The sequence below is a fragment of the Aulonocara stuartgranti genome, assembly GCF_965226115.1.
Source record: "Aulonocara stuartgranti genome assembly, chromosome: 8".
In the NCBI taxonomy this organism is placed as follows: Eukaryota; Metazoa; Chordata; class Actinopteri; order Cichliformes; family Cichlidae; genus Aulonocara; species Aulonocara stuartgranti.
The window spans coordinates 23,877,848-23,899,639 of record NC_138959.1 but is presented as its reverse complement, the minus strand read 5'-3'; the positions used below and the strand labels follow the sequence as shown (position 1 = coordinate 23,899,639).

Below are 21,792 nucleotides of genomic sequence, written 5' to 3'. Positions count from 1 at the left end.
TCAATAATAATCACAGCATGCAAATTTCCAAAATTAAAAAATATATATATCAAAACATAGGTCTGGGATTTTCTCTGTCTGCCCAGTAATTATCCATTAATTATCCATAATTACAGTAAATATACAGTATTTATCCAGGATTTGTTGGCATTCTTCTAAAGACATAAATTATGGATGTATGTACATTGTATTACTTTTTTCTCTATAATCTAGATCCAGACTAACTGATTGGCTAACATAAAATCGGTTCAAAATTTTTTGAAGGATTCATTTATCATTTAAAAAAGAAATAAAGCCACTTTTAAGCATCTCTTGGTATAGTAAGCTTCTGTGGCATAAGGATTTGCTGCTTGTGTGCATCATGGGTAATTGTAAACAGATTAGTTGTTGATTATGTCAGATAAGATGCTTTGTTGGCCTGTACTGTAATTTCTCACATGATAGATTCAGTATTTCCATCAGCACAGCCGTCATTTCACACATAAATGGGCTGCTATGAGTAACTGTTTTTCCAGTCACTTCCACATTTTGTTAACTTTAGTAACTCGCCAAAAGAAAAGGGAAAGACTGCACCGTTTGTGCTGGTTTAAGGTTTTTATATTTTAAAATGTTCAATTAAGTTTGAGTGACACTTAATATTAAAAGAACAGCCAAGCAAAAGGAAATTAAAGAAAGGTTACTCAGAGCTCTCATGTTAGACTGATTCAATGAGTGCTATGTTAATGTGCATGCTCCCTAAATTAGCAAAGCAACAGTTGAGGCAGTTTTGAGTTTATATGCTGATTCAGTGAAAAACAAAAAGAAGCTAATCAGAAGAGAGTAGCTGATGACTAATGTTTGTTCAAACATAGTCTTTCTAAACCTGTTTGAGGTAAATACAGACCCTCAGGCACTATGTGAGAATTTGTTATGCACAATCGTTCAGTGCATTTTACAACAGAACTTTCATCAAGGCCGCTGTTTGTCTAGTTTCTTCCAGGCCTTTGGAGTCACTTTAAATACAAAAGTTGCCACCAATTGTGTGTCTTTTGATGTTAAGTATTACAAGGTACTAAATCATGGTTTTCATCAAGCAGTTTGCATTTTGTGATGCAGCAGGATATAGCAAATTTGAAATGTCGCTTTGTTGTTCGTGTAAAGGCGAGGATTGAAAGAAAAAAAAAAGACGCAGCTTGACTTTGATGTCATTGGAATAAACTTCTCACCGGGAAATAATGTAAAAAAAAAAAAAATAGCACAGTGGGAAAAGTAGTGTGTCCGTGGGTGAGGAGTGGAGATTAAATGAAGGTGCAATGAAAGGAAGCGGCTGCTGTGACAATGGCCTGTCAGCAGCAGTATTGTCACAGTCGCTTAAAAGAGCATAAAACATTAGGTAGGAATTGGATAGAGCTGGTTGCTGAGCCAATGCAGACACACACAAACATACACAACTGCAACCCCAACCCCTGGGCCACGGACCGGTACCGGTCTGTGAGTCGTTTGGTACCGGGCCACGATAGTTGAGACTCGGGTGTGAAATTTATGGTTTTCAGGGTTTTTTTATTATATATTTTCATGTACTTTATATTTGTTTTTTTGTGTGTCTTACTTTGAAAGAAATATTTACACGTTACCATAGTGACCAGAGAGCATTAAGGGGCAGAGAGGAGGATGTTACTGTCAATGTTGTTGGTGCATTTCAGGAGGACGCTGCTAATAAAGTTACACAATTACACAGTGAATTTGGGTTTATTATTATATTTACAAAATACCACAGTTTTTTTCTTGGTCCTTTATTTTATTTTGTTGTATTTATTTCCGGTCCGTGAAAATATTGTCTGACATTAAACCGGTCCGTGGCTCGAAAAAGGTTGGGGACCACTGCTCTAGCTACCCTAGCTACATTAACAATCTCGTCCAGTTTTTAAAGTTCTCTACTGAAGTTTGTTTAAGCTGTTAAAGTTTTTCATATTATGTTACATATTATGTTAATATACAGCACCTTATTTTATGTATAATATGTCTTATGTATACAATACTACAATGTTTTAAATAGTTTAGCATATGAACGATTAGCCCCATAAGCTAAAATCTAAGGCTTCAGATCACTTTCTCACAGTAAACATGTGTCCAACCAGCTTGGTCTTAAAACCTTCTGTTTAGAAAGGACAGCCAATCAGGTTTAACCTCCTGAGACCCGAACTCTTTCATGGCGTGCATTTTAAATTTCTCTTTGCAATTTGTGCTGACTGGGACCTGATGAATGTAAAAACAAAGAATTATCTTTTTATCTGATTTTGCTCTACAAGAGCCTGATATCCACATATGAAGACATTCGTTTTAAATTTCGATAAAACAGTGGCAGTATAATGTCCTCGTAAGTGGGATATCAGGTCCTTGTAGAGCAAAGTTTAGCATTGTGGTCTAGGCAACCCAAAATGTGATGTCCATATATGTGGACACCAGGTCCTAGGAGGTTAAAGTCACTAATTTTAGCTATCAGATGACACAAATAAGTGATCCTAAAGTATAACCCCATGTCCAAAACATCTATTTAATCAATTTCTTGAATTAAAAGTGAATAATTAAACTGCACTTTGTATTGCAAAATGGGTAGCAAGTCACTGTAGTCAGGTCTACCATGAGATCAACAGGAAAGGGAAAAGAATAAGCAGTAGAGAAGCAGATGTGGGTAAGACTGTTCCAGTGAACCGGACCGCACACAATGACTAAATCACCTAGAAAATGATCTTTAGAGCCATTAGAACCAAATATAGAAGCCACATTTGACATTTTTAAAGAAAGGAACAGAATGAGTCAACATTGGACTCGCACCTATCTGTCCACTCACAAAGAAGCTAACTGTGTGGCACAAATGTATCATAGCTGCACATAATGGCTTTCCACACACATCTGTGTAAATGCAGTGGGTGAGAGGGAATGAGACTCTGGGATGTTTATTTCCAACTTCCAGCAGGAAGAGAAAGGATATATCAGCAGAGAGCCAAGAAACCAAGATATTTAAGGTCAGCGTAATGATTTATTGGTCAGTATTTAACAAAAAGCCTCAGAAATGATCATGCTTGAATGTGGTGAGTACTTTTGACATATAGAAAACAAACACATAAAAATGTAAAATATCATGTTACGTTTGACCTCTGACCTCTCCTTAGAGGTCCATAGATTGATCTGAAGGTCAACCTGATAATGCCACACAAAGCTATTTGACGCTATGTTTCTTACTGCCATCGTTTGTATTGACAACATTGAGGCATTTAGGAAATGATATATGAGGATTCTAAACATCACATTACTTTTGACCTCTGACCTCTCCTTCAAAGTCAAATAAGGTCAAACTTTCATGAAAAAAGTCTTATCTTTAAAGCCATGGTTAAAACTCTTCTGCCTTTGTATTGGCAATAAATAGCATTTTATTGATTTTATTTGACCCAATTTTTACATTTCACGTCCACCTTTCTTTAAAGTTAAACCCAGAACGTGTCTCTAAAGGAAGTGCTGTCATGAGAAAGAGAATGAGCTGCCTACATAGTGAGAAATATACTGTAGTATAATGTTATGTAATAAGCTCAAGTTATACATATCCAGTTATTTAATACCCCCATTATTCATTACCTACTCCTACATAGTGTTTGTGTAATCATAGTAAACGTATGTAAGCGTACCCTTATCTAAATTTCACTGCACTAGAAAACCTCTTCAATTATATTCTAAAAGAACAAAGCAAAAAACAAAAATAATATATTCGAAATATAATATTATTTCTTGAAAATGTAAATACATTTTAATTTTTTTTCTATTCTTTTTTTAAATGTAATTCGTTTTTTCTGTCACCAATTAACTTCAAAAAATGATTGAAGTAAAGCAGACACGTTGGGGTTTTTTAAAATGAGAGTTGGCATCTTTAAAGGAAGGAGGCAGGAAACCGAAAGGCTGAACCAAGGGCCAGTAAGAGATAAATAGGAGTCATATTAAACTGTGGATCACTCAAAGCCACTCTAACAGAGTCCAGTGATAAAATTATGGAGGTGGAAACGAGCATAGTAATGGTTTGGTTTTTAACAAAAGCTCTGTGGCACAGTAAGAACATATTGTGACTTTATGGCCTTTGTCCAGGTTCCTTGTTTAACTGTTTTTCAGCAGTATGATTGTAACACCATAGAGTGAGAAATTGTCTGTATGAACAGTTTGACTGCTCGTTCTCATAGTTTCTCTATTTAAAACTCTGTTCTCTGAATTTAAACTGAGGGGAGGAACGCCGTGTTTCCAGAAAATATTCCCTCCTTTAGTGTTCGATGGCAGTGGTGGAGAGTGTGAGCTGACACAGAATGGTGACTGTAAAGGCCATAGCATATGATTCACAATTTCCATGGTGATCGAGGTTGGTGACCTATTGTTTTCTGTGCACGGCAAAAGATTTCAATGAAGAATAAATAAAAAACTCAATAAAATAAAACAGTGCAGTTTATTCCTACTCAGCCTTTCTTCTAAGACTTGATTTGTGGAGGACGTCAGGAAGGTACAAGAATTTTTTTTTCCCTCCACAGTATTTTAACAATCCACAAGGTATGCATTTAAATGCCACGAGATGCAAGCAAAGACAGTAAAACATAGGGCCCAGGGATAAAACCTGACAGGTGTGTGAGTGTTTACCACTCCCCTGCTAGCTCTGGACTGTGCTTTGGAAGAAAAGCTTCCAGCCCAGTGGACTCTTCAGCTGTGAAGCAGGACGAGAGGTCAGCAGCTGTTGTCAGAAAACTAATTCTTCATTCAAAAGAGCAGACAAAAGTCTGGCAAATAATCAGTGTCAATGCTGAAACTCATCCTGATTATTTAGGTGTTATCCAAGTAGCTGATGTAATTTCCTTAGTATTTAAAGCAGCTCATTTTGAAAACTTCTAGTGTGCCTCTAGCCTTGCACAAGCAGCTCCAAACAGTGAAACTCTCACAGCTTATGTTTTATTCAAACACAGTTGAAGGTTTTTCAGTGCCAGATTTTTTACTGGCCCTTCAGCATTTCAGACTGTTTCCGAGGATTAAGTGAAGCAGACCCACAGCGTACCCAAAGGGTGGTTTTTTCCCCATAATGCCACTACACTGTGTCTGCCTGTAATGAGGCAGCGGGAGGTTGATAAGAACTAGTCTGTGTTGTTATGAGAGGTAATAACAGGTGTTAGATTGTGATGAAGTGGTACCTCAGCTGGAGAAGTCTGTTTTGCAGGGACACCTGGTTCCTAGAAAAACATCCTGTTACTTTTTTTGGCCTCTGTGTTAGCTTTCCCCTCTTTAGTTTATCTTCTTGTTGCTTCATTTATCTCTCTTATTCACATTCTACTTGTTTTTGTATACAAGAGGTGAAATACTTTTAGAAGAAAAAGTGTTTAAACCCTTTGAAATTACCAACGGAAGATCAGAAAACTATGTTCTTTCAAGATTGTTTCTACAACAGGACAAATTACTAGAAGTACCCTGTGTTGTGTCTTGAGCGCCAGTTCTCCAGGCTTTTGAGAGTTTTTCTCACTCATTTTCAGTCCTGGTTTTTAAGCCACTTAACACTGACCTATGAATCAGCTGAACATAAAAAAAAACTTGCCTAACTCGAATGACAGACAACTCGCAAACACAGTCTGACAAACATCAAACAGTATTTTGGCAGCAAAGAGGTGATCCCCAAAGAGCTGAAAATGTGTTATGTTTCATTGTATGCAGTGTGTCCTTAAAAAATCTTTAACAACTTGACAAACAGAGAACATAATAAAATGTGGCTGAGTTGATGATTATCGGTAGAACAGTATCTGACGTCAGAGGAAATCAATTCAGCTGACAGGACCTGAGTGATACACCTGGCTCTTCAGTTGATCACCATCACTCATTATCATCATCAGAAATGGTCTCAATGACTGAGCGTCTGTCGTCTTTAAGACGCACTTAAAGAATGAAATCGGGTTGAATATGGGGTTTGACAGATGACACGAGAACTGGAGTGAAAATCAGCGGCAACAGGTTTTATGGAGTCAAATGTCAATTCTTGGTTTAAATGGCGGTCAATATTTAAGGAGGACGTCGAGAGAGACATGCAGTGAGTGCCTACAGTTGTCTGTAAAACGGAGCGGAGGCTTGGTCAGGATTTCTGGCTTTTAGCCAGGCGGGGGGGGGGGTTAGGTTAAAATTAAAGGAAATATTTTTTTCAACCATGCAATACTAGCTGGAAAGCATCTGACGGCTTCATTTTTCAGCATGATGATGATGATGATGTCAAAAACACTGCCAGTGCTGTAAAAGCATACGAGAAATGACATAATGGAACACGATCAGTCTGGATTGGCCGCACCTCAACTTTGTTAAGCAGTGTGGGATCATCCTGAAAGCGAACAGAACAAAAGGCAGCCAACATCCAAAGAAGAGTTTTAATGTCCCTAAAAAGCTGAGCATACCAAATATTGACTTTCACCTCCTAAATATTGTACAAATTCTGGCTTATATTCTGTATTTCCATGTGTTTGTTTCAGTACATCGCTGCACGCGCTTCCCATTTTCCTAACAAAATATACAGAAATGAGAAGTGGCTCAAGAGTTTTGCACACAAAAAAAATTAAATATAAATGTTACCGTGGACTGTAAAAGAAAAGCGTATTTATTAGAACATGAGGTAATTTGGGCCTCCTGGAGCTCAGTCATACTTCAATTCAATTCAGTTTTATTTATACAGCACCAAATCACAACAACAGTCACCTCAAGGTGCTTTATATTGTAAAGTAGACCCTTCAATAACACATACAGAGAAAAACCCAACAATCATATGACCCCCTATGAGCAAACACTTTGGTGACAGTGAGAAGGAAAACCTCTGGCAGAACCAGGCTCAGGGAGGGGCTCTATATTAATATATAAAATGTAAAGAAATGAATAGAAGTTGGCAAAAGAGCAGAAACCATGATGTTATCTTTTATTTTAATCACACCCTCTGTGACCCTCTCAAAGTACAGTTTAGGCTGAATTCTGTTAAAAAGCATTAATTTGGTTACTAACAAGCTAGTATTAAGAAGGTAACGCGCTGTGTCTGTAGATAAAAGGTTGGATTAACAAACACAGCAAAAATTAGTAAAGAAAAACATTTGTTAATGGTGCTTTAAATGTTTCTGTAATTTAATCAGTGTGTCACACGTGATTCTAAGTGCTGTGCAAACCTCCTCCAGGCACAGTTTTACCCTTGATTCTTGTTCCTGCCTTGTTTCTATAAATCCTCGCTGTGCATAAAGAAAATAAATAAATAAAGAGACTATGAATCAGCAGGTTGTAGCTTTGTAACAACATAGCTGTTAATGCGCATGACAGGATGTGTTTGCTTGTCAGTGTTTGAAGCAGGCCACACACACACAAACACTCATTATAGATACCCTGTGACCTTTTCACTTTCAGTTTGAATAGTGTGTGCTTTAAATATATGTGGCAGGCATGACAAATGAGACAAATGGGACATCAGAGGAGAGGGCTGCTGCTCAGAGTGTGCAGAGAGGCAGACAGACTGGCTCTACACACTGGTCCCAACTTTAAGAAGCCCTCACAGCACAGATAAAGCGGCTTTCCCATTCTATAGCCTCACTGTCTGTAGCATCTAAAGCAGACAATTCACAGCACCTTATAAGGAAAAAAACCCAAAAAAAACCCCACAAGACCTAATTTCTTATATTTACACTCAGTCACAGTTCAGCAATCATATTTCAATCTACAGTCTCCATCCCACAAGGGCTGCATATCCACGTATAGCAGGTTTCATAATAGAAATCTGTTTGTAAACAGCAAGACCATCCTTCAGACTGGGAACCTCCACAGGCGTTTTGCTGTTAATAGATCGGTTTCCTGTTTGAAAAGACAGCACCTAGTATTTTTCTTTCACAGTACACAGACTTTCTGTCCATGCTGATTTTCTTCACGTATTTTGTTATCATCTACAGTTTGCCAACATGTTCTTCTTTCATCCATCCCCTTAAACTGTTCTTATTCCTGTGTAACAGAGAAGCCCAGGGACATACACTAACAAAGATCAACTGTTTGTGTCTCTGCAGAGGGCTTGGCAGTAGGTGTTGGTTTTGGAGCTGTAGGAAAGACAACATCTGCTACCTTTGAGAGTGCCAGGTAAGACTGATGTAAAACCCGAGAAACAAATACAACACACGGCCTTTCTGAAGTTGTGAAAAATGGATTCTTGCTTTATTGATTGGTCTGTTAATTTGGCTGTTGAGCATTTTATCCGTCATTGCAGCTGGAGACAGTTATGGTTGAGGTTATCTGTTCACAAGCTCTGACTGGTTATTGTTACTACATTAAAAACTTCAGGTAGTTGAGTTAAATACTGAAGCTGATGGTTGGCTTTTCTTATGCTCATTTTTAGCTCCATGTTGATTTTATGAGCTTTGCACAATTCACAGTTCCAAAGAAGGGGGAGAAACCCATAGTCTATAATTTGTTCTCAGTTTTAGGTCATTTCCCTTTACAGCGAGCTTTCTTTTGATTGGCCGCTCCTCGTAAACTCAAGATTTTAACAGCAAGCGAGGGGACTTCAGTGCTGTGTGTCTGAAATAATCACAATCAGGGTATCCTCTCATCTTGATATCACACAAAGCTGAGATGAGCGTTTAAAGAACTAACCTTAGTATTTGAAATGTTGGCTATGGCTAATGTGAGTATCCAACAATGTAATAGTATATAAATGATTGGAAATAAGTTCCACTTTGAAGATGGGTTTGATTACTTTAGTGTGTTTCCATGCAATCCCATAACTGTTCTCTGTTGTGTGCTGCTGACACCTAGTGGTTATATTCTGGTACTGGCGATACAGTTGGAGATCCCAGCAAACCTTTTCTAAGCCAGCAGCCTTGTCTCTTGAAGCAGCTGCATGTTTATCTGTGGATCTGAAAAGGCATTAAGATTGAAAACAATCAGGTCTTTAACAAATAGAAACAAGGTAACACTTTGATCTGCTAACAGCGTGATTGCAGTTTCAGTTACACACACTACCAAAAGCAGTTATAAAATAGAGTTAAACTACACGTGTAGATACTGATTAAACACAGGCTGCAGCACTTATTAAAAAATATTGTTAAACCCAGGACCCACTGCACCAGTGTAGGGTCTGACAATGAGTCCAAGGATTTCATTCCAATACGTAATAGCAGTCAGGGTGGCTTTGCCTAACCTGTGGACTTCTGGGTCCCGCTCCATGGACCTGCCTCCCCACACCATCACTGACCCATGGCAAACAAACCAAATTGGTCCCCGCTGCTTATCCAGACCCTTTCTGAAGCTTGGGAGCAAGCTCAGGGTGAACCTCCTCTGATCTGTGCGGTTGACCTTCCAATTCTGGTATTCAATGGCAAATGCCAATCGGGCTATGTGGCACTGGGCATTGAGCACAGGGCCCAGTAGAGGACGCTGGGCCCTCAGCCCACCTTCATGAAGTCTTTTTCTGATTTAATATTTCATAATATTCCTTGTAAAGAAAAGTTGGGTGACTGATTGTTTGTGTTCCATCAGAAATTTGGCCATTGGTATCGGAATCCAGAATTTCCCTGAAGGGCTGGCAGTGAGCCTGCCCCTCCGCGGGTCAGGGGTCTCAACATGGACAGCCTTCTGGTAGGGAAACCACAGGTTTCTACTCACTGTATCAATCTTCAAACAGTGTGTAGCTTCCTTCATTGTTGGTGTTCTTCCTTCAGGTATGGTCAGCTTAGCGGTATGGTGGAGCCTATTGCCGGGCTGCTCGGCGCCGTAGCTGTTGTTGTGGCAGAACCTCTATTGCCATACGCATTGGCATTTGCTGCCGGGGCGATGGTCTATGTGGTGGTGGATGACATCATACCTGAGGCGCAAGTCAGGTAAAAGTGAAAAGGAGGAGTTACTTTTGGGGTGGGGGGGTCAAAGCTAGATTACTTGTGCAAGAGGTCTAATCTGTTACCCTTTGCTTCAACTTGGCATCACCAGTGGAAACGGAAAGCTGGCATCCTGGACCTCCATCCTAGGCTTTGTAGTGATGATGTCACTAGATGTGGGTCTAGGCTGAGATCACCGTGAGGACCGGCGATCCCTCACAGGACATGATGTCGTCATCATGATGCAACTTGTATTTTAAGTAAAAAGGGGACCAAAATTAGTGTTTGATTCTCAAACACTGTTTATGCATTTAGTTTTAATTGTTGATCATAAAATTGATCAGGTTTGGAAGGATGATCATACTTGAACTTAACTTTTGTCATTCACATTTTAACAGTGATTTCCTGAGAGCAGCTGACATGTTTTTCATGTCTGATATTTCATTAAGGAATTAATTTCTGAATATTTAAATGAATATTCATATTCCAGGGCTGGAGAATGTTTTGTTGGGACTTTGTAGCTTTTAAGTTTAGAAACAATATTATAAGTACAGATAATTTCTGTTCTGTTAAGTTAAAATGAATGTGTTGGGTTTTGTTTCGTCCATTTCCCTAATGATCACGATACTTGAACTCTGGTGTTTGGCTTGCTGTTGTATGGGAGTGAAAATAAATAATTACAACATTTCTACATCAGTCGTCTTGTCATCATTAAGAAACCAGACAGTATGATTATGGTGTGTTGAATTATGGCATTTCAAATATGACACTTTGCAGCTACATGTTTAACCTAAATATTTCAAACATGCAATCTAATGTCCCAGGATTATGATGCTTTTATTTTGAGATGTGGTGTTGTCGGTATTGATTTGATTTGAACAGTAGTCTATTTTCAGACCTTTTGATTTTACCGTGTCATAAGATCTTGTATTTGTTCATCGACTAACCTTTTGTAATCTATGAAAGTACCTCTCACAATAGTGTACAGCAAAATGGCCATAAAAAATGTAACCTATATACAGTGGTGTGAAAAAGTGTTTGCCCTCCTCCTCTTGTTTCATCCGAACCACATTAGAGAAAGATAAACAAATAATGCAGTTTCTAAATTATAGTGTTTATTATTAGGGAAGGGGAAAAAATCCAAACCTGCTCGGCCCTGTGTGAAAACGTGATTACCCCTTAACCTAATAACTGGTTGGCCCACTCTTAGCAAAAACAGCTGCAATCGAGCATTTGTGATAACTGGCAATGAGGCTTTTACAGAACTAGGAAGAATTTTGGCCGACTCATCTTTGCAGAATCATTTTATTTCAGCCACATTGGATGGTTCTCAAGCATAAACCAGCTTTTTAAGGTAATGCCACAGCATCTCAATCAGAATCCGGTCAGGATTTTGACTAAGCCAATGTCGTCCTTTGTTTTTTTTTTTCTTAAGCCATTCAGAGATGGACTTGCTGGTGTGTTTTTTGATCTTCGTCCTGCTCCCGAACCCAAGTGTGCTTCAGTTTGAGGTTACAAACAGAAGGTCGAACATTCTTCTTCAGGAGTTTTTGGTAGACAGCAGAATTCATGGTTCTATTTACCACAAAGTCTTCTAGATCGCGAAGCAGCAAAACAGCCCCAAACCATCACACTACCACCACCATATTTTACTGCTGGTATGATGCGTAATGAGACACACACCCTGCAGAAACTTCAGCTTTTGTCTAGTCAGTCCACAGAGTAATTTCCCAAAAGTCTTGGGCATCATCAAGATGTTTTCACAAAGGGCTCCATAGGCTTGGATTTTTTTCCCTTTAATAATACACACCTTTGTTTAGAAACTCCATGTTGTGTTTACGTGTGTTATCCAATATTTAAATCTGAAACATTTAAGTATGACAAAAATACCAAAAAAATAGGAAATCAGGAAGGGGGAAAACCCTGTAAATTCACCACAGTGCAAGTCAACCTGTTTATCCTGCTATACATTTGCATAGTGACTGAAACCAGCAACACTGACTAACAATGGGCCGTGAGAACAGTTTCATGATCAATAATATGCAAATTGCCATTGTCATACAGATATTTGTATCCAAATGTAGAGACTAAAAGTAAAAAGTAAATACGTAAAGCACAGATACCTCAAAATTCTACTTAAGTACAGTACCAAATTTGTACTTACTTCCCACCTGCGGTCAAGGCACGCCTCCTGGCAGCCCTGTGAGACCAGAGACTGCAGTTTGTTCCAGACCGTTTGGCCATATCTTCCTGCAATCCTTGACTGCAAATCTGTAAAACATTGTGTAGCGACAGGGTGCGGAAACCCTTACTCTTATATTGTCCCTTTATATCTCTTCAATTTCAATTAATTGTCAGATTTTTTTCTTTTGAAACGGAACTTTCAGACAATAAATAAATAAAAATATTATAAATATTTCAGTATGTTTCATCAAAAAAAATTCTTACATGCAGTATTTTGTGTAATTTATTCCTTAAAAATGTATTGTGCTATTTACAGTGGCTTGCAAAAGTATTCGACCCCCTTGAACTTTTCCACATTTTGTCACATTACAGCCACAAACATGAATCAATTTTATTGGAATTCCACGTGAAAGACCAACACAAAGTGGTGTACATGTGAGAAGTGGAATGAAAATCATACATGATTCCAAACATTTTTTTACAAATAACTGCAAAGTGGGGTGTGCGTAATTATTCAGCCCCCTGAGTCAATACTGTAGAACCACCTTTTGCTGCAATTACAGCTGCCAGTCTTTTAGAGTATGTCGCTACCAGCTTTGCACATCTAGAGACTGAAATCTTTGCCCATTCTTCTTTGCAAAACAGCTCCAGCTCAGTCAGATTAGATGGACAGTGTTTGTGAACAGCAGTGTTCAGATCTTGCCACAGATTCTCGATTGGATTTAGATCTGGACTTTGACTGGGCCGTTCTAACACATGGATATGTTTTGTTTTAAACCATTCCATTGTTGCCCTGGCTTTATGTTTAGGGTCGTTGTCCTGCTGGAAGGTGAACCTCCGCCCCAGTCTCAAGTCTTTTGCAGACTCCAAGAGGTTTTCTTTCAAGATCGCCCTGTATTTGGCTCCATCCATCTTCCCATCAACTCTGACCAGCTTCCCTGTCCCTGCTGAAGAATAGAATAGAATGGCCTTTATTGTCATTGTACAGAGTACAACGAAATTGGAGTGCCACTCCCTTGGTGCAAGTATCAATAATAAATATAAATGTAAAATATAAAAAGTACAAAAAAAACAAAAACAATCGTAAGTACTCAAACAATAGTATGTACAATATACTAAATAAAAGAGAAGCACCCCCAGAGCATGATGCTGCCACCACCATATCTGACAGTGGGGACGGTGTGTTCAGAGTGATGTGCAGTGTTAGTTTTCCACACAGAGCGTTTTGCATTTTGGGCAAAAAGTTCCATTTTGGTCTCATCTGACCAGAGCACCTTCTTCCACATGTTTGCTGTGTGCACGACTAATAGTTGTCCTATGGACAGATTCCCCCACCTGAGCTGTAGATCTCTGCAGCTCGTCCTGAGTCACCATGGGCCTCTTGGCTGCATTTCTGATCAGCGCTCTCCTTGTTCGGCCTGTGAGTTTAGGTGGACGGCCTTGTCTTGGTAGGTTTACAGTTGTGCCATACTCCTTCCATTTCTGAATGATCGCTTGAACAGTGCTCCGTGGGATGTTCAAGGCTTGGGAAATCCTTTTGTAGCCTAAGCCTGCTTTAAATTTCTCACTAACTTTATCCCTGACCTGTCTGGTGTGTTCTTTGGACTTCATGGTGTTGTTGCTCCCAATATTCTCTTAAACAACCTCTGAGGCCGTCACAGAGCAGCTGTATTTGTACTGACATTAGATTACACACAAGTGCACTCTATTTAGTCATTAGCACTCATCAGGCAATGTCTATGGGCAACTGACTGCACTCAGACCAAAGGGGGCTGAATAATTACGCACACCCCACTTTGCAGTTATTTATTTGTAAAAAATGTTTGGGATCATGTATGATTTTTGTTCCACTTCTCACATGTACACCACTTTGTGTTGGTCTTTCACGTGGAATTCCAATAAAGTTGATTCATGTTTGTGGCTGTAATGTGACAAAATGTGGAAAAGTTTAAGGGGGCCGAATACTTTTGCAAGCCACTGTATTTGGGATTTTTGGGGACGGGGGGGATATCACTCTGATGATGTAGAGGTTTTAAAAACTCACAAAACCCCAACAATCAAACGTGATCAAGTTCTTCCCCTAATCTACTAATAATGCAAGCACATTTTGTTACTCGTAATCTGAAAAAAACAAGACAGTATGAGCACATTTTGGACATGTGTCTCTCTGGAAACAGCATTTCAAACCAGTGTTGGTCAGAGAGACCCACAAACAAGTGACATCATAAGAAACATATAGTGACAGTCATTGACTACAAAAGATTTTCATCCATCTGTTAAAGACGGCCCTTAGGTTTAAACTTACGTTAGTTTTTCAATTTAATTTTGAGCCTGATATATATGTATTAAAAACGTCTCTGTAAATCTATTTCAAGAAAAGAACAATGAAATAATCTTCAAAATAAATGTGGTGCTGTGCTCTACTTTATACTGTCCCTTCATGCTACCGAGAGACAGAACAGGTGCTGTCAGCCTGCAGCAAACTTAACCCTTGTGTGGTGTTCGTATTTTTGTTACTCAGCCAGTGTTCATGGGTCTGGTGGACCCGCTAGAGTTTTGGCTTTCCAAATTAACACTATCAAACAATTTTATGTTAAATTACTCAACAGATGTTTACTTCATCCCAATTACAAGACATATGAACAGCAAACATGGTTAATTTTTTCCCTTTACCTTTGTTAGATCACATTTATGAATTAATGTGCTTCTCGTTTTTCTTTTATATAAAATGTTATAAATAAATCAGTTATAATCAAGTGGAGTGAGTGGAAAGACACAACACATTTACACGTGAAAAAATAATTAATTGTTTAATTTTTCTTTTGAAAAAAACTGAACACGGGTCTCACAGACCCGAACACCATACAAGGGTTAAGCAGTCTTTCAAATTTAAAGATTGACCTAAACAAGCAGTTCTTCTGTGTACAGACAGCTCTTACTGGGAGTGTTTTTTTATTCAGTTGCTCTGTTGCTGTGGTGATGGGTAGAAGCAGGCTAGATGGTTAGAAACTAAAACTTTTATTGACATTGACACGTTTTGGTTTTTTTAATTAAAGAATTTTGTTGTAATTTTAATGTGAAAATATTGGCTGGGTCTTACAGACAGAAGGTTTGAAGAGCAGATGGGTGTTGCTGAATAGATATAAGATTATTGATGACTAAATCTTAAGTTGATTTGACTAAAATACAAAGTGTAAAAGTCTGTCGTGTTTTTACCGGTGAAAGTTGCTTCATGCGGTTTACAAAGTGTCTTATTTTCCTTCACATAAAATGTGAAATGTGTCCATCTGTCTGCTCTCGTCTTCCTCCTAACCATTGACATTTTGCAACAGGAAGTGTCTCTTCCTTCCAACCCGTTTGTTGTGTGCAGAATCAGATCAAATTGTGTGCGTCAAACATGACTGGACAGGGAGAACTTGTCCCCCCTCTCTACGTAAATTCATTAGTTCTGCTTGGAGCTCATCTCTCTGTTTTTATCTCTTTTTTATTTGTCAAAGAAGGAACAGAGACATTTCATTATAGTTTTTTTTTTAATTTATTGTTGTGTTTTCATCAGCAAAATCATGAATAAATTTTTTAGTGAATGATATTAACACTGATGAGGAACCACCATTGTGCTGTAACTCAGTCTAGCTTATTTAGCCGGCAGCATGCTCCTTCTGCGGACCCATTTAAGGAAGTAACATGATGATGAAGAGAAACAATGTATGATTTTGTTGTTGCAGAGTCATTCACACACTAGGAAAAGCAGACATAAACCACACATAAACTACAGTACTTGTAAAATCTATCTTTCAAGTTTACATTTTGGTGATTCTAAAAGCATCAAATTTAGTATCCACTCTCTAATAATTATGGGCATTAACTCTGTTTTATGACTCTAATGTAGCATCAATGCAAGGGTAAAAAATGTAGATCATAAACGGGGTTGTTATACTTTCTGGAATAGGTCTGTGGGCCACTTTTTAATTTCAGAAATTCATCTAAGGAGAGCTTAGGAATGTAATTATAGACATGTTTCCCTTCCATGCAGAGCTTAAATCATGATTTTTACAAATATAGATGGACTTTTGAATAAAACCAATTTACAAGATAGTAAACATGTTATTCAAGTCCTGAGAAAGTAACAAATATAGGTGCGATGGCACAAAGGTTTAAAACCAAACTCTACCCATATTCCTTCCAATTGTATATGGCTTATCCATTTACTTTAAACAAAATCCAAATTACAAAGTGCTTCACATGAGCAACTAAAAAAACAAAACAAAACACTAAACCAAACACACACACACACACACACACACACACAAAGCCATCAGAGAGCAGTATATTGCAGTAAAAATGAAAGAGATTTAGGACATAAGAATTGGGAAGACCAACTGACTGGCGACTGATTTTCTTGGTCGGATTGGTTTCACTGGCCAAGATAAAAATATATTTTCCTCCACTGGATTCCCAGGCCAGTAGATCAGACTGGACCCTTACATAACTGTACTGGCCACAAAAAAATTACTTGTTTCAAATATTTTAGTTTATTACTTGTGGCTCGATGCTTGACGATCAAAATCAGGTTTTGATAACAAAGTCAGCATTTTGCCTCACAAGAGCTGGAATATTTGCTTGCAGTTTTGAAAAATAATCCCTCGTCCAGGTAATCTGAGGTTTAGAAAACAGAATCTCTATTATCTTATTGGCATTTTGAGAATCATCACGATTTCTCATCAAGGTCTTGATTTTCTCCATCAGACGGTTCATGTCCTGCTGATAAATCCCTGCCGCACGCACGGCTCTGGATCCATCAGGTTCTCCTGCACTTTCTAGACGAGCCTGATGGATCAGCATCTGTGTGTGGAAGGCAGCTCCATTCACCCACTGCTTCAGAAACTGAGTGTCCATATGTTCATCTATCAGCATGGAGTTCTTAGAAAAGAAATTGGAGTACACGGCATCATAGGGTTAATTACGAATATTTCTATACATGAATACTTCTGTAAAAATCCCCTATTCAGGGATGATTCGTTACAAATGAAAGCTGGCAGCTTTGTACCTTTAGCCGTGTGAGCTGGGCACTAAGAGCAATCTCAATTTGACGGGTGTCAGAGAGTTGAAGTTGTGGGTCTCTCAGGTTGATCTGCATACGCTTCAAATACTCGTGCATCAGACTCGCACCTGCACAGTTAAAGAGGGGAATGTTAAGGCAAATTTTGTATGTTGATCAGCAGGACTTTTTTTTTTACAAGGAAAAAAGTGAATTAGTAAGCTACATTACGCATCCAAATGAACACCACTTTTAAGTGCTAACTTCTTAAGTTCTTACCTCCTTGGCCTTCTCCTGTGCGAACACCCTCTCTAACATTTCAGCTGTGCCCATGGTTTCTTTATTTAGGCTTTTGGCGACCACGTCTAAGGCCAAGGAAATAATGAGAGCTCCCAGTCCGACAGCATGAGGCACCACGCTGAGCCCACCTAGAACATTCCCCACCTCTCTCACAATAGATGCGACCTGATTGAGTTCTCCACTGTACAAGACGTGGTCTCTGTAATTGTTCAGCTCTTCAGCTGAGTTGAGCCCAGAGAATCTCTGCAGGGAACTGAGAGGATATTTGTTTCCCATTAGTTTAGCACTCTACAAGGAACTTAGCTCATGCTGTTATTATATTTTAATTAACTATTGATTAACTTTTACTGCCCATTTTATTTCAGTTTTTGAAAGGTTCAGTTTGCTCCTATGATCACTAACTTTGCAAATGTTTAATGCTAAACACAAAGCTCTTGGTATTAAAACCAAAAGAGTGTTAAAAGAATGCTCTACATGAAAACTCAACTGATTAACAAAATGAGTGAAATTACATTGAAATCATGTATGTCTCTGCTTTGTATTTTGTTTGATGTAGAGATCTTATAGATATATCATCATGTAGCATGGAACGTCATCATATATAATGGAACTTTATCGTCTAGAATGTAACCTCATAAACTAGTATGGAATGGCACAACGTAGCATGTCAGGTAGGATGGGATGTCATTGTGTCTAATAGGATGTCATAATGCAGATGGGAATGTCATCGTTAGCATGAAATGTCAGTTTAGAATGGAACGTCATCATGTCATTATTTAAAACTGAATGAAGAATGGGATGTCATCATGTAGAACGGAATGTCCTATTTAAGAATGGAATACCGTCTTGAATGGAGTGTTATCCTGTTGATGGAACTTCATCTTGCTGAACAGAATGTCATCATTAAAACTGGAACGTAATCATGTCGAATGGAACGCTAAAGGACACTCGTTGTCTTTTGGTTGTGGAATTGCTTACCTGTCAATTTTAAGTTCATCCAGCTGTAAAACATTGCTAAGCATATCAGCAATACCTTCAAAGGCCATCTCCTCCTGCTCTTGAGATAGTGTTTGACCCATTTCCTGTTTAGTTGCTGTCATGAGAGTAACAAAGAAAAAAAGCTTTAATTGTTTTTTTACATTGTCTGAGACAGAATCTTTAACAATTTTTGAAATTATAAACATGTTTTTTAAACTTATTTAAATGGACTTTCCCCCTTGTTTTTTCAATGGTTTAACAAGAAGATTTCTGTTTTTCTTTCTTTTGGCACAGCAACCTGCAGGTTTAGCACTGACTCATCGTGCCAGAGACTGAACACGAATCCTTTCACTTTTCCTTGTGCTGATTATGATTGTGTAGGATTTGAGAAGCAATTTCCCCAGGTATAAAATCTTTTAACATATTCTACAAAAAATGTCATCATCTGAACATTTTGGGGAATTCTTTGACTGTCTCTTTGACTCTCTGATTTTGAGAAACAGCTCATGCAAAAGCCTAAATAAAAGTGCTTAAAGATTTTTTGCTAGTGATCTGCCCTTTGGGACACAGTAAGTACAAATCACATCCTTCTTGCACCCTTCCTAAAAATATATCGGACATAAATATTCTTGTTTTTTTGGATGAGTGGTGCTCTTAAAAGATATTTTTGCAGAATGTCCCAGGCTAAGAAGCAACAGGATTACAAACTGAAGCTGTTAGGTATCAACTCACCTAAAGATTAGAAGTTAGCAGCAGTGTTGGAGGTTATTTCCTTCAATTTTTGAGGTTCAGGTTTAAATGGTTGAACGGAAAAGGTAAAAGGTCACAAAGCACCAATGAAGACCTATGTCAACATACTGAATAGATGAGAGACAGGACGAAATAACCACTGACAAAATAATATTCTTGCATGGTGTTGTCACAAGAAAATGTTAGAAATCCAACTTTCTTGCCTTTCTTTTGATATATATTTGTAAGATAATAATTAGGGGTGCAACGATACACAAAATTCACGGTTCGGTTCGGTTCGATACTTTGGTGTCACGGTTCGATAATTCTACAGTAAATCTGGCTGAAACTTGGCACACAGGTACAGGAGGTGTCCCAGAGGAGGGATGTGTTGAAAGTTGGACATCAACTACTCACGATGATTTTTAATGAATTTCTGAATATTGACATAATTCTATTGTACTGACTGTATTAGATTGAATAAATGTTTCCATTAATTTCTGAGGAATTCTACAGTAAATCTGGCTGAAACTTGGCACACAGGTACAGGAGGTGTCCCAGAGGAGGGATGTGTTGAAAGTTGGACATCAACTACTCAGGATGATTTTTAATGAATTTTTGAAAATTGACATATTTGTAGTGTATTGGCTGTATTGCATTGGATACAAGTACCCTTTAATATCTGAGGAATTCTACAGTAAATCTGGCTGAAACTTGGCACACAGGTACAGGAGGTGTCCCAGAGAAAGAATCTGTTGAAAGTTGTACATCAACTACTCAGGATGATTTTTAATGAATTTCTGAATATTGACATAATTCTATTGTACTGACTGTATTAGATTGAGTAAATGTTTCCATTAATTTCTGAGGAATTCTACAGTAAATCTGGCTGAAACTTGGCACACAGGTACAGGAGGTGTCCCAGAGGAGGGATGTGTTGAAAGTTGGACCTCAACTACTCAGGATGACTTTTAATGAATTTTTGAAATAAACATAATTGTAGTGCATTGACTGTATTGCACTGAATATGAGTTTACTGTGATTTCTGAGTAATATTACAGTAAATCTGGGTAAAAACTGGCCCAGAGGTAAAGTAGGTGTCCGAGAAGAGGATTGTGTTGAAAGCTTGGCATCAACTTTTAAGAATGATTTTTAATGAATTTTTGAATATGCAACCAGACTGTCACGATGGCTGTATCGGGCTGTTCCATTGTAATTTGTGTGCGTGCGTGCATGTGACTGTTCACGCGCGTGCGTGTGTGCGCGAGTCTAGGCTTTCAATCAGGATATAAAGCGAAAAGGCGCTACCGTAAAGACTGGTGTAAAAGCGCAAGGAAATTCATGCGGCGGATAGGAGGCGGCTGGCTTGACCGCGGCTCACAAATGACGGCTCACTTTACCGCAGTTCGGCTAAAGTTAGTAGCATGCTTGTTGTTTTTGTCTTTGCACTAGGATGATGTCAGCGTAAATGTGCAGTCATATTCGTTGTGTTCCCACTAGTGCTTTCAGGTTAACCTCGTTAAAATGACCTTAACGCCACAACAGGGCAAATCTCCGTTAACGAGCTACCGCCGATAGCCCCCATGGGGCTAGACGGCCAACACATTAACGAGCTAACTGCGCTAACACACTAGCTCCCACCCATGTAATTGAGCATTGTGTGGCACATCCAACATACTGTTTTACTTTAGTCCATGACTCGCTTACCTTCAGGGTCATACGTCACATGAAAACCAAAATAATTCCAAACGCCAGATCTGAATGAGGGTGGGGGAGGTTCAATTTGCCATGTTGCAAGGAGAGGTAGCTTGCCCTGCGCTCTTCCTTCTGACGATGCTGTCTGTGTGGAGCGCTCAGTGGATCTGCGCTCGACAGTGCAGCCTAGGCGGAGTAGTCGAACCAGATTCACTGAGCGCTCCACACAGACAGCATCGTCAGAAGGAAAGTTGATGAAATAAATTACAAATTTTGTATTGTTCGATACATATGCGTACCGAACCGAAAGCACTGTATCGAACGGTTCAATATCGATACGAATATCGTTGCACCCCTAATAATAATTAGTTTAATTTTGGAGATTAATGTCTCTCATTTTAGCAAACTTCATATAATTTTTCTTCTTGTGTCCATTTTTATTCATATGTCAGTTCCTCCCCTCTCATGTAGTATTTGTTTTCAGACCAGATGAATGGAGTAGTCTGTACTCCCTTAAATTTTTTTTGTCCTGGTTTTTGGCAGTTATTTATATAATATCATCACAAAGAATTGTGATAATGTGCAAAGCAACAGGACTTTGCCTGTCTAAGGTCACTGTTCTTTTGGAAATATTTGAGGATCAAAGTCTTTGTTGACAGCTCAGTGGGACAGAGGCACAAACGAGGCGTTTCTTTTAGTACCACTTACTTTTACAGCCTAATCCCAACTTTGAGTGTCACGAAGCATAACAACTTTGTCTTTGGAACTGGGCTTGTACACATTTACCAACATCAGCCTCTGTGTTATGGATCTCAGAGGTGAGACTGCACGATCCTGAGGTAGATACCAGATCCTCCATCAGGTCTCGACACTCCATAACTGACGAATCGAGTGTAAAGTAAAATTTGCGTGTGAATTAGAAAATATTGTTCTGACTATAATCATTAAGGAGAAGAACATGACTGCACTGGGAACTCCAGTGCAAACAACCTTTGTAACAGT

At 38.7% G+C, this 21,792-nt stretch overlaps 3 protein-coding genes and 1 long non-coding RNA gene across 5 annotated transcripts in view; 2 read left to right on the top strand and 2 right to left on the bottom strand.

Annotated features, from left to right (window-relative positions):
* Nucleotides 1-10,557, top strand: part of slc39a11 (solute carrier family 39, member 11) — a 174,995-nt gene extending 164,438 nt beyond the window's left edge. For both annotated transcript variants that reach the window (XM_082543682.1, XM_082543681.1), the window contains exons 7-10: nt 8,064-8,133; nt 9,532-9,630; nt 9,714-9,872; nt 9,979-10,557. In XM_082543682.1, coding sequence (XP_082399808.1) covers nt 8,064-8,133; nt 9,532-9,630; nt 9,714-9,872; nt 9,979-10,057 — 407 coding nt within the window. In that variant the 3' untranslated portion in view covers nt 10,058-10,557. The remainder of the gene's footprint in view (nt 1-8,063; nt 8,134-9,531; nt 9,631-9,713; nt 9,873-9,978) is intronic.
* Nucleotides 10,558-15,599: 5,042 nt separating this feature from the next.
* Nucleotides 15,600-20,856, bottom strand: LOC309712917. The gene is made up of 3 exons (XR_014278453.1): nt 20,795-20,856; nt 17,098-17,212; nt 15,600-16,970 (listed from the first exon to the last, which is right to left on the bottom strand). It is a non-coding gene; the product is annotated as an uncharacterized lncRNA (long non-coding RNA).
* LOC309712914 (uncharacterized protein) lies at nt 17,226-20,966 on the bottom strand. The gene is made up of 3 exons (XM_082544105.1): nt 20,803-20,966; nt 18,367-18,481; nt 17,226-17,641 (listed from the first exon to the last, which is right to left on the bottom strand). The coding sequence occupies exons 2-3, from the start codon at nt 18,465-18,467 to the stop codon at nt 17,356-17,358; spliced, it is 387 nt and encodes a 128-aa protein (XP_082400231.1). The 5' UTR covers nt 18,468-18,481; nt 20,803-20,966; the 3' UTR covers nt 17,226-17,355.
* pkd1b (polycystic kidney disease 1b) overlaps nt 19,887-21,792 on the top strand; it is a 41,132-nt gene continuing 39,226 nt past the window's right edge. The window contains exon 1 of the mRNA XM_082544121.1: nt 19,887-20,510. The gene's annotated coding sequence lies outside the window, so the exon portion shown is untranslated. The remainder of the gene's footprint in view (nt 20,511-21,792) is intronic.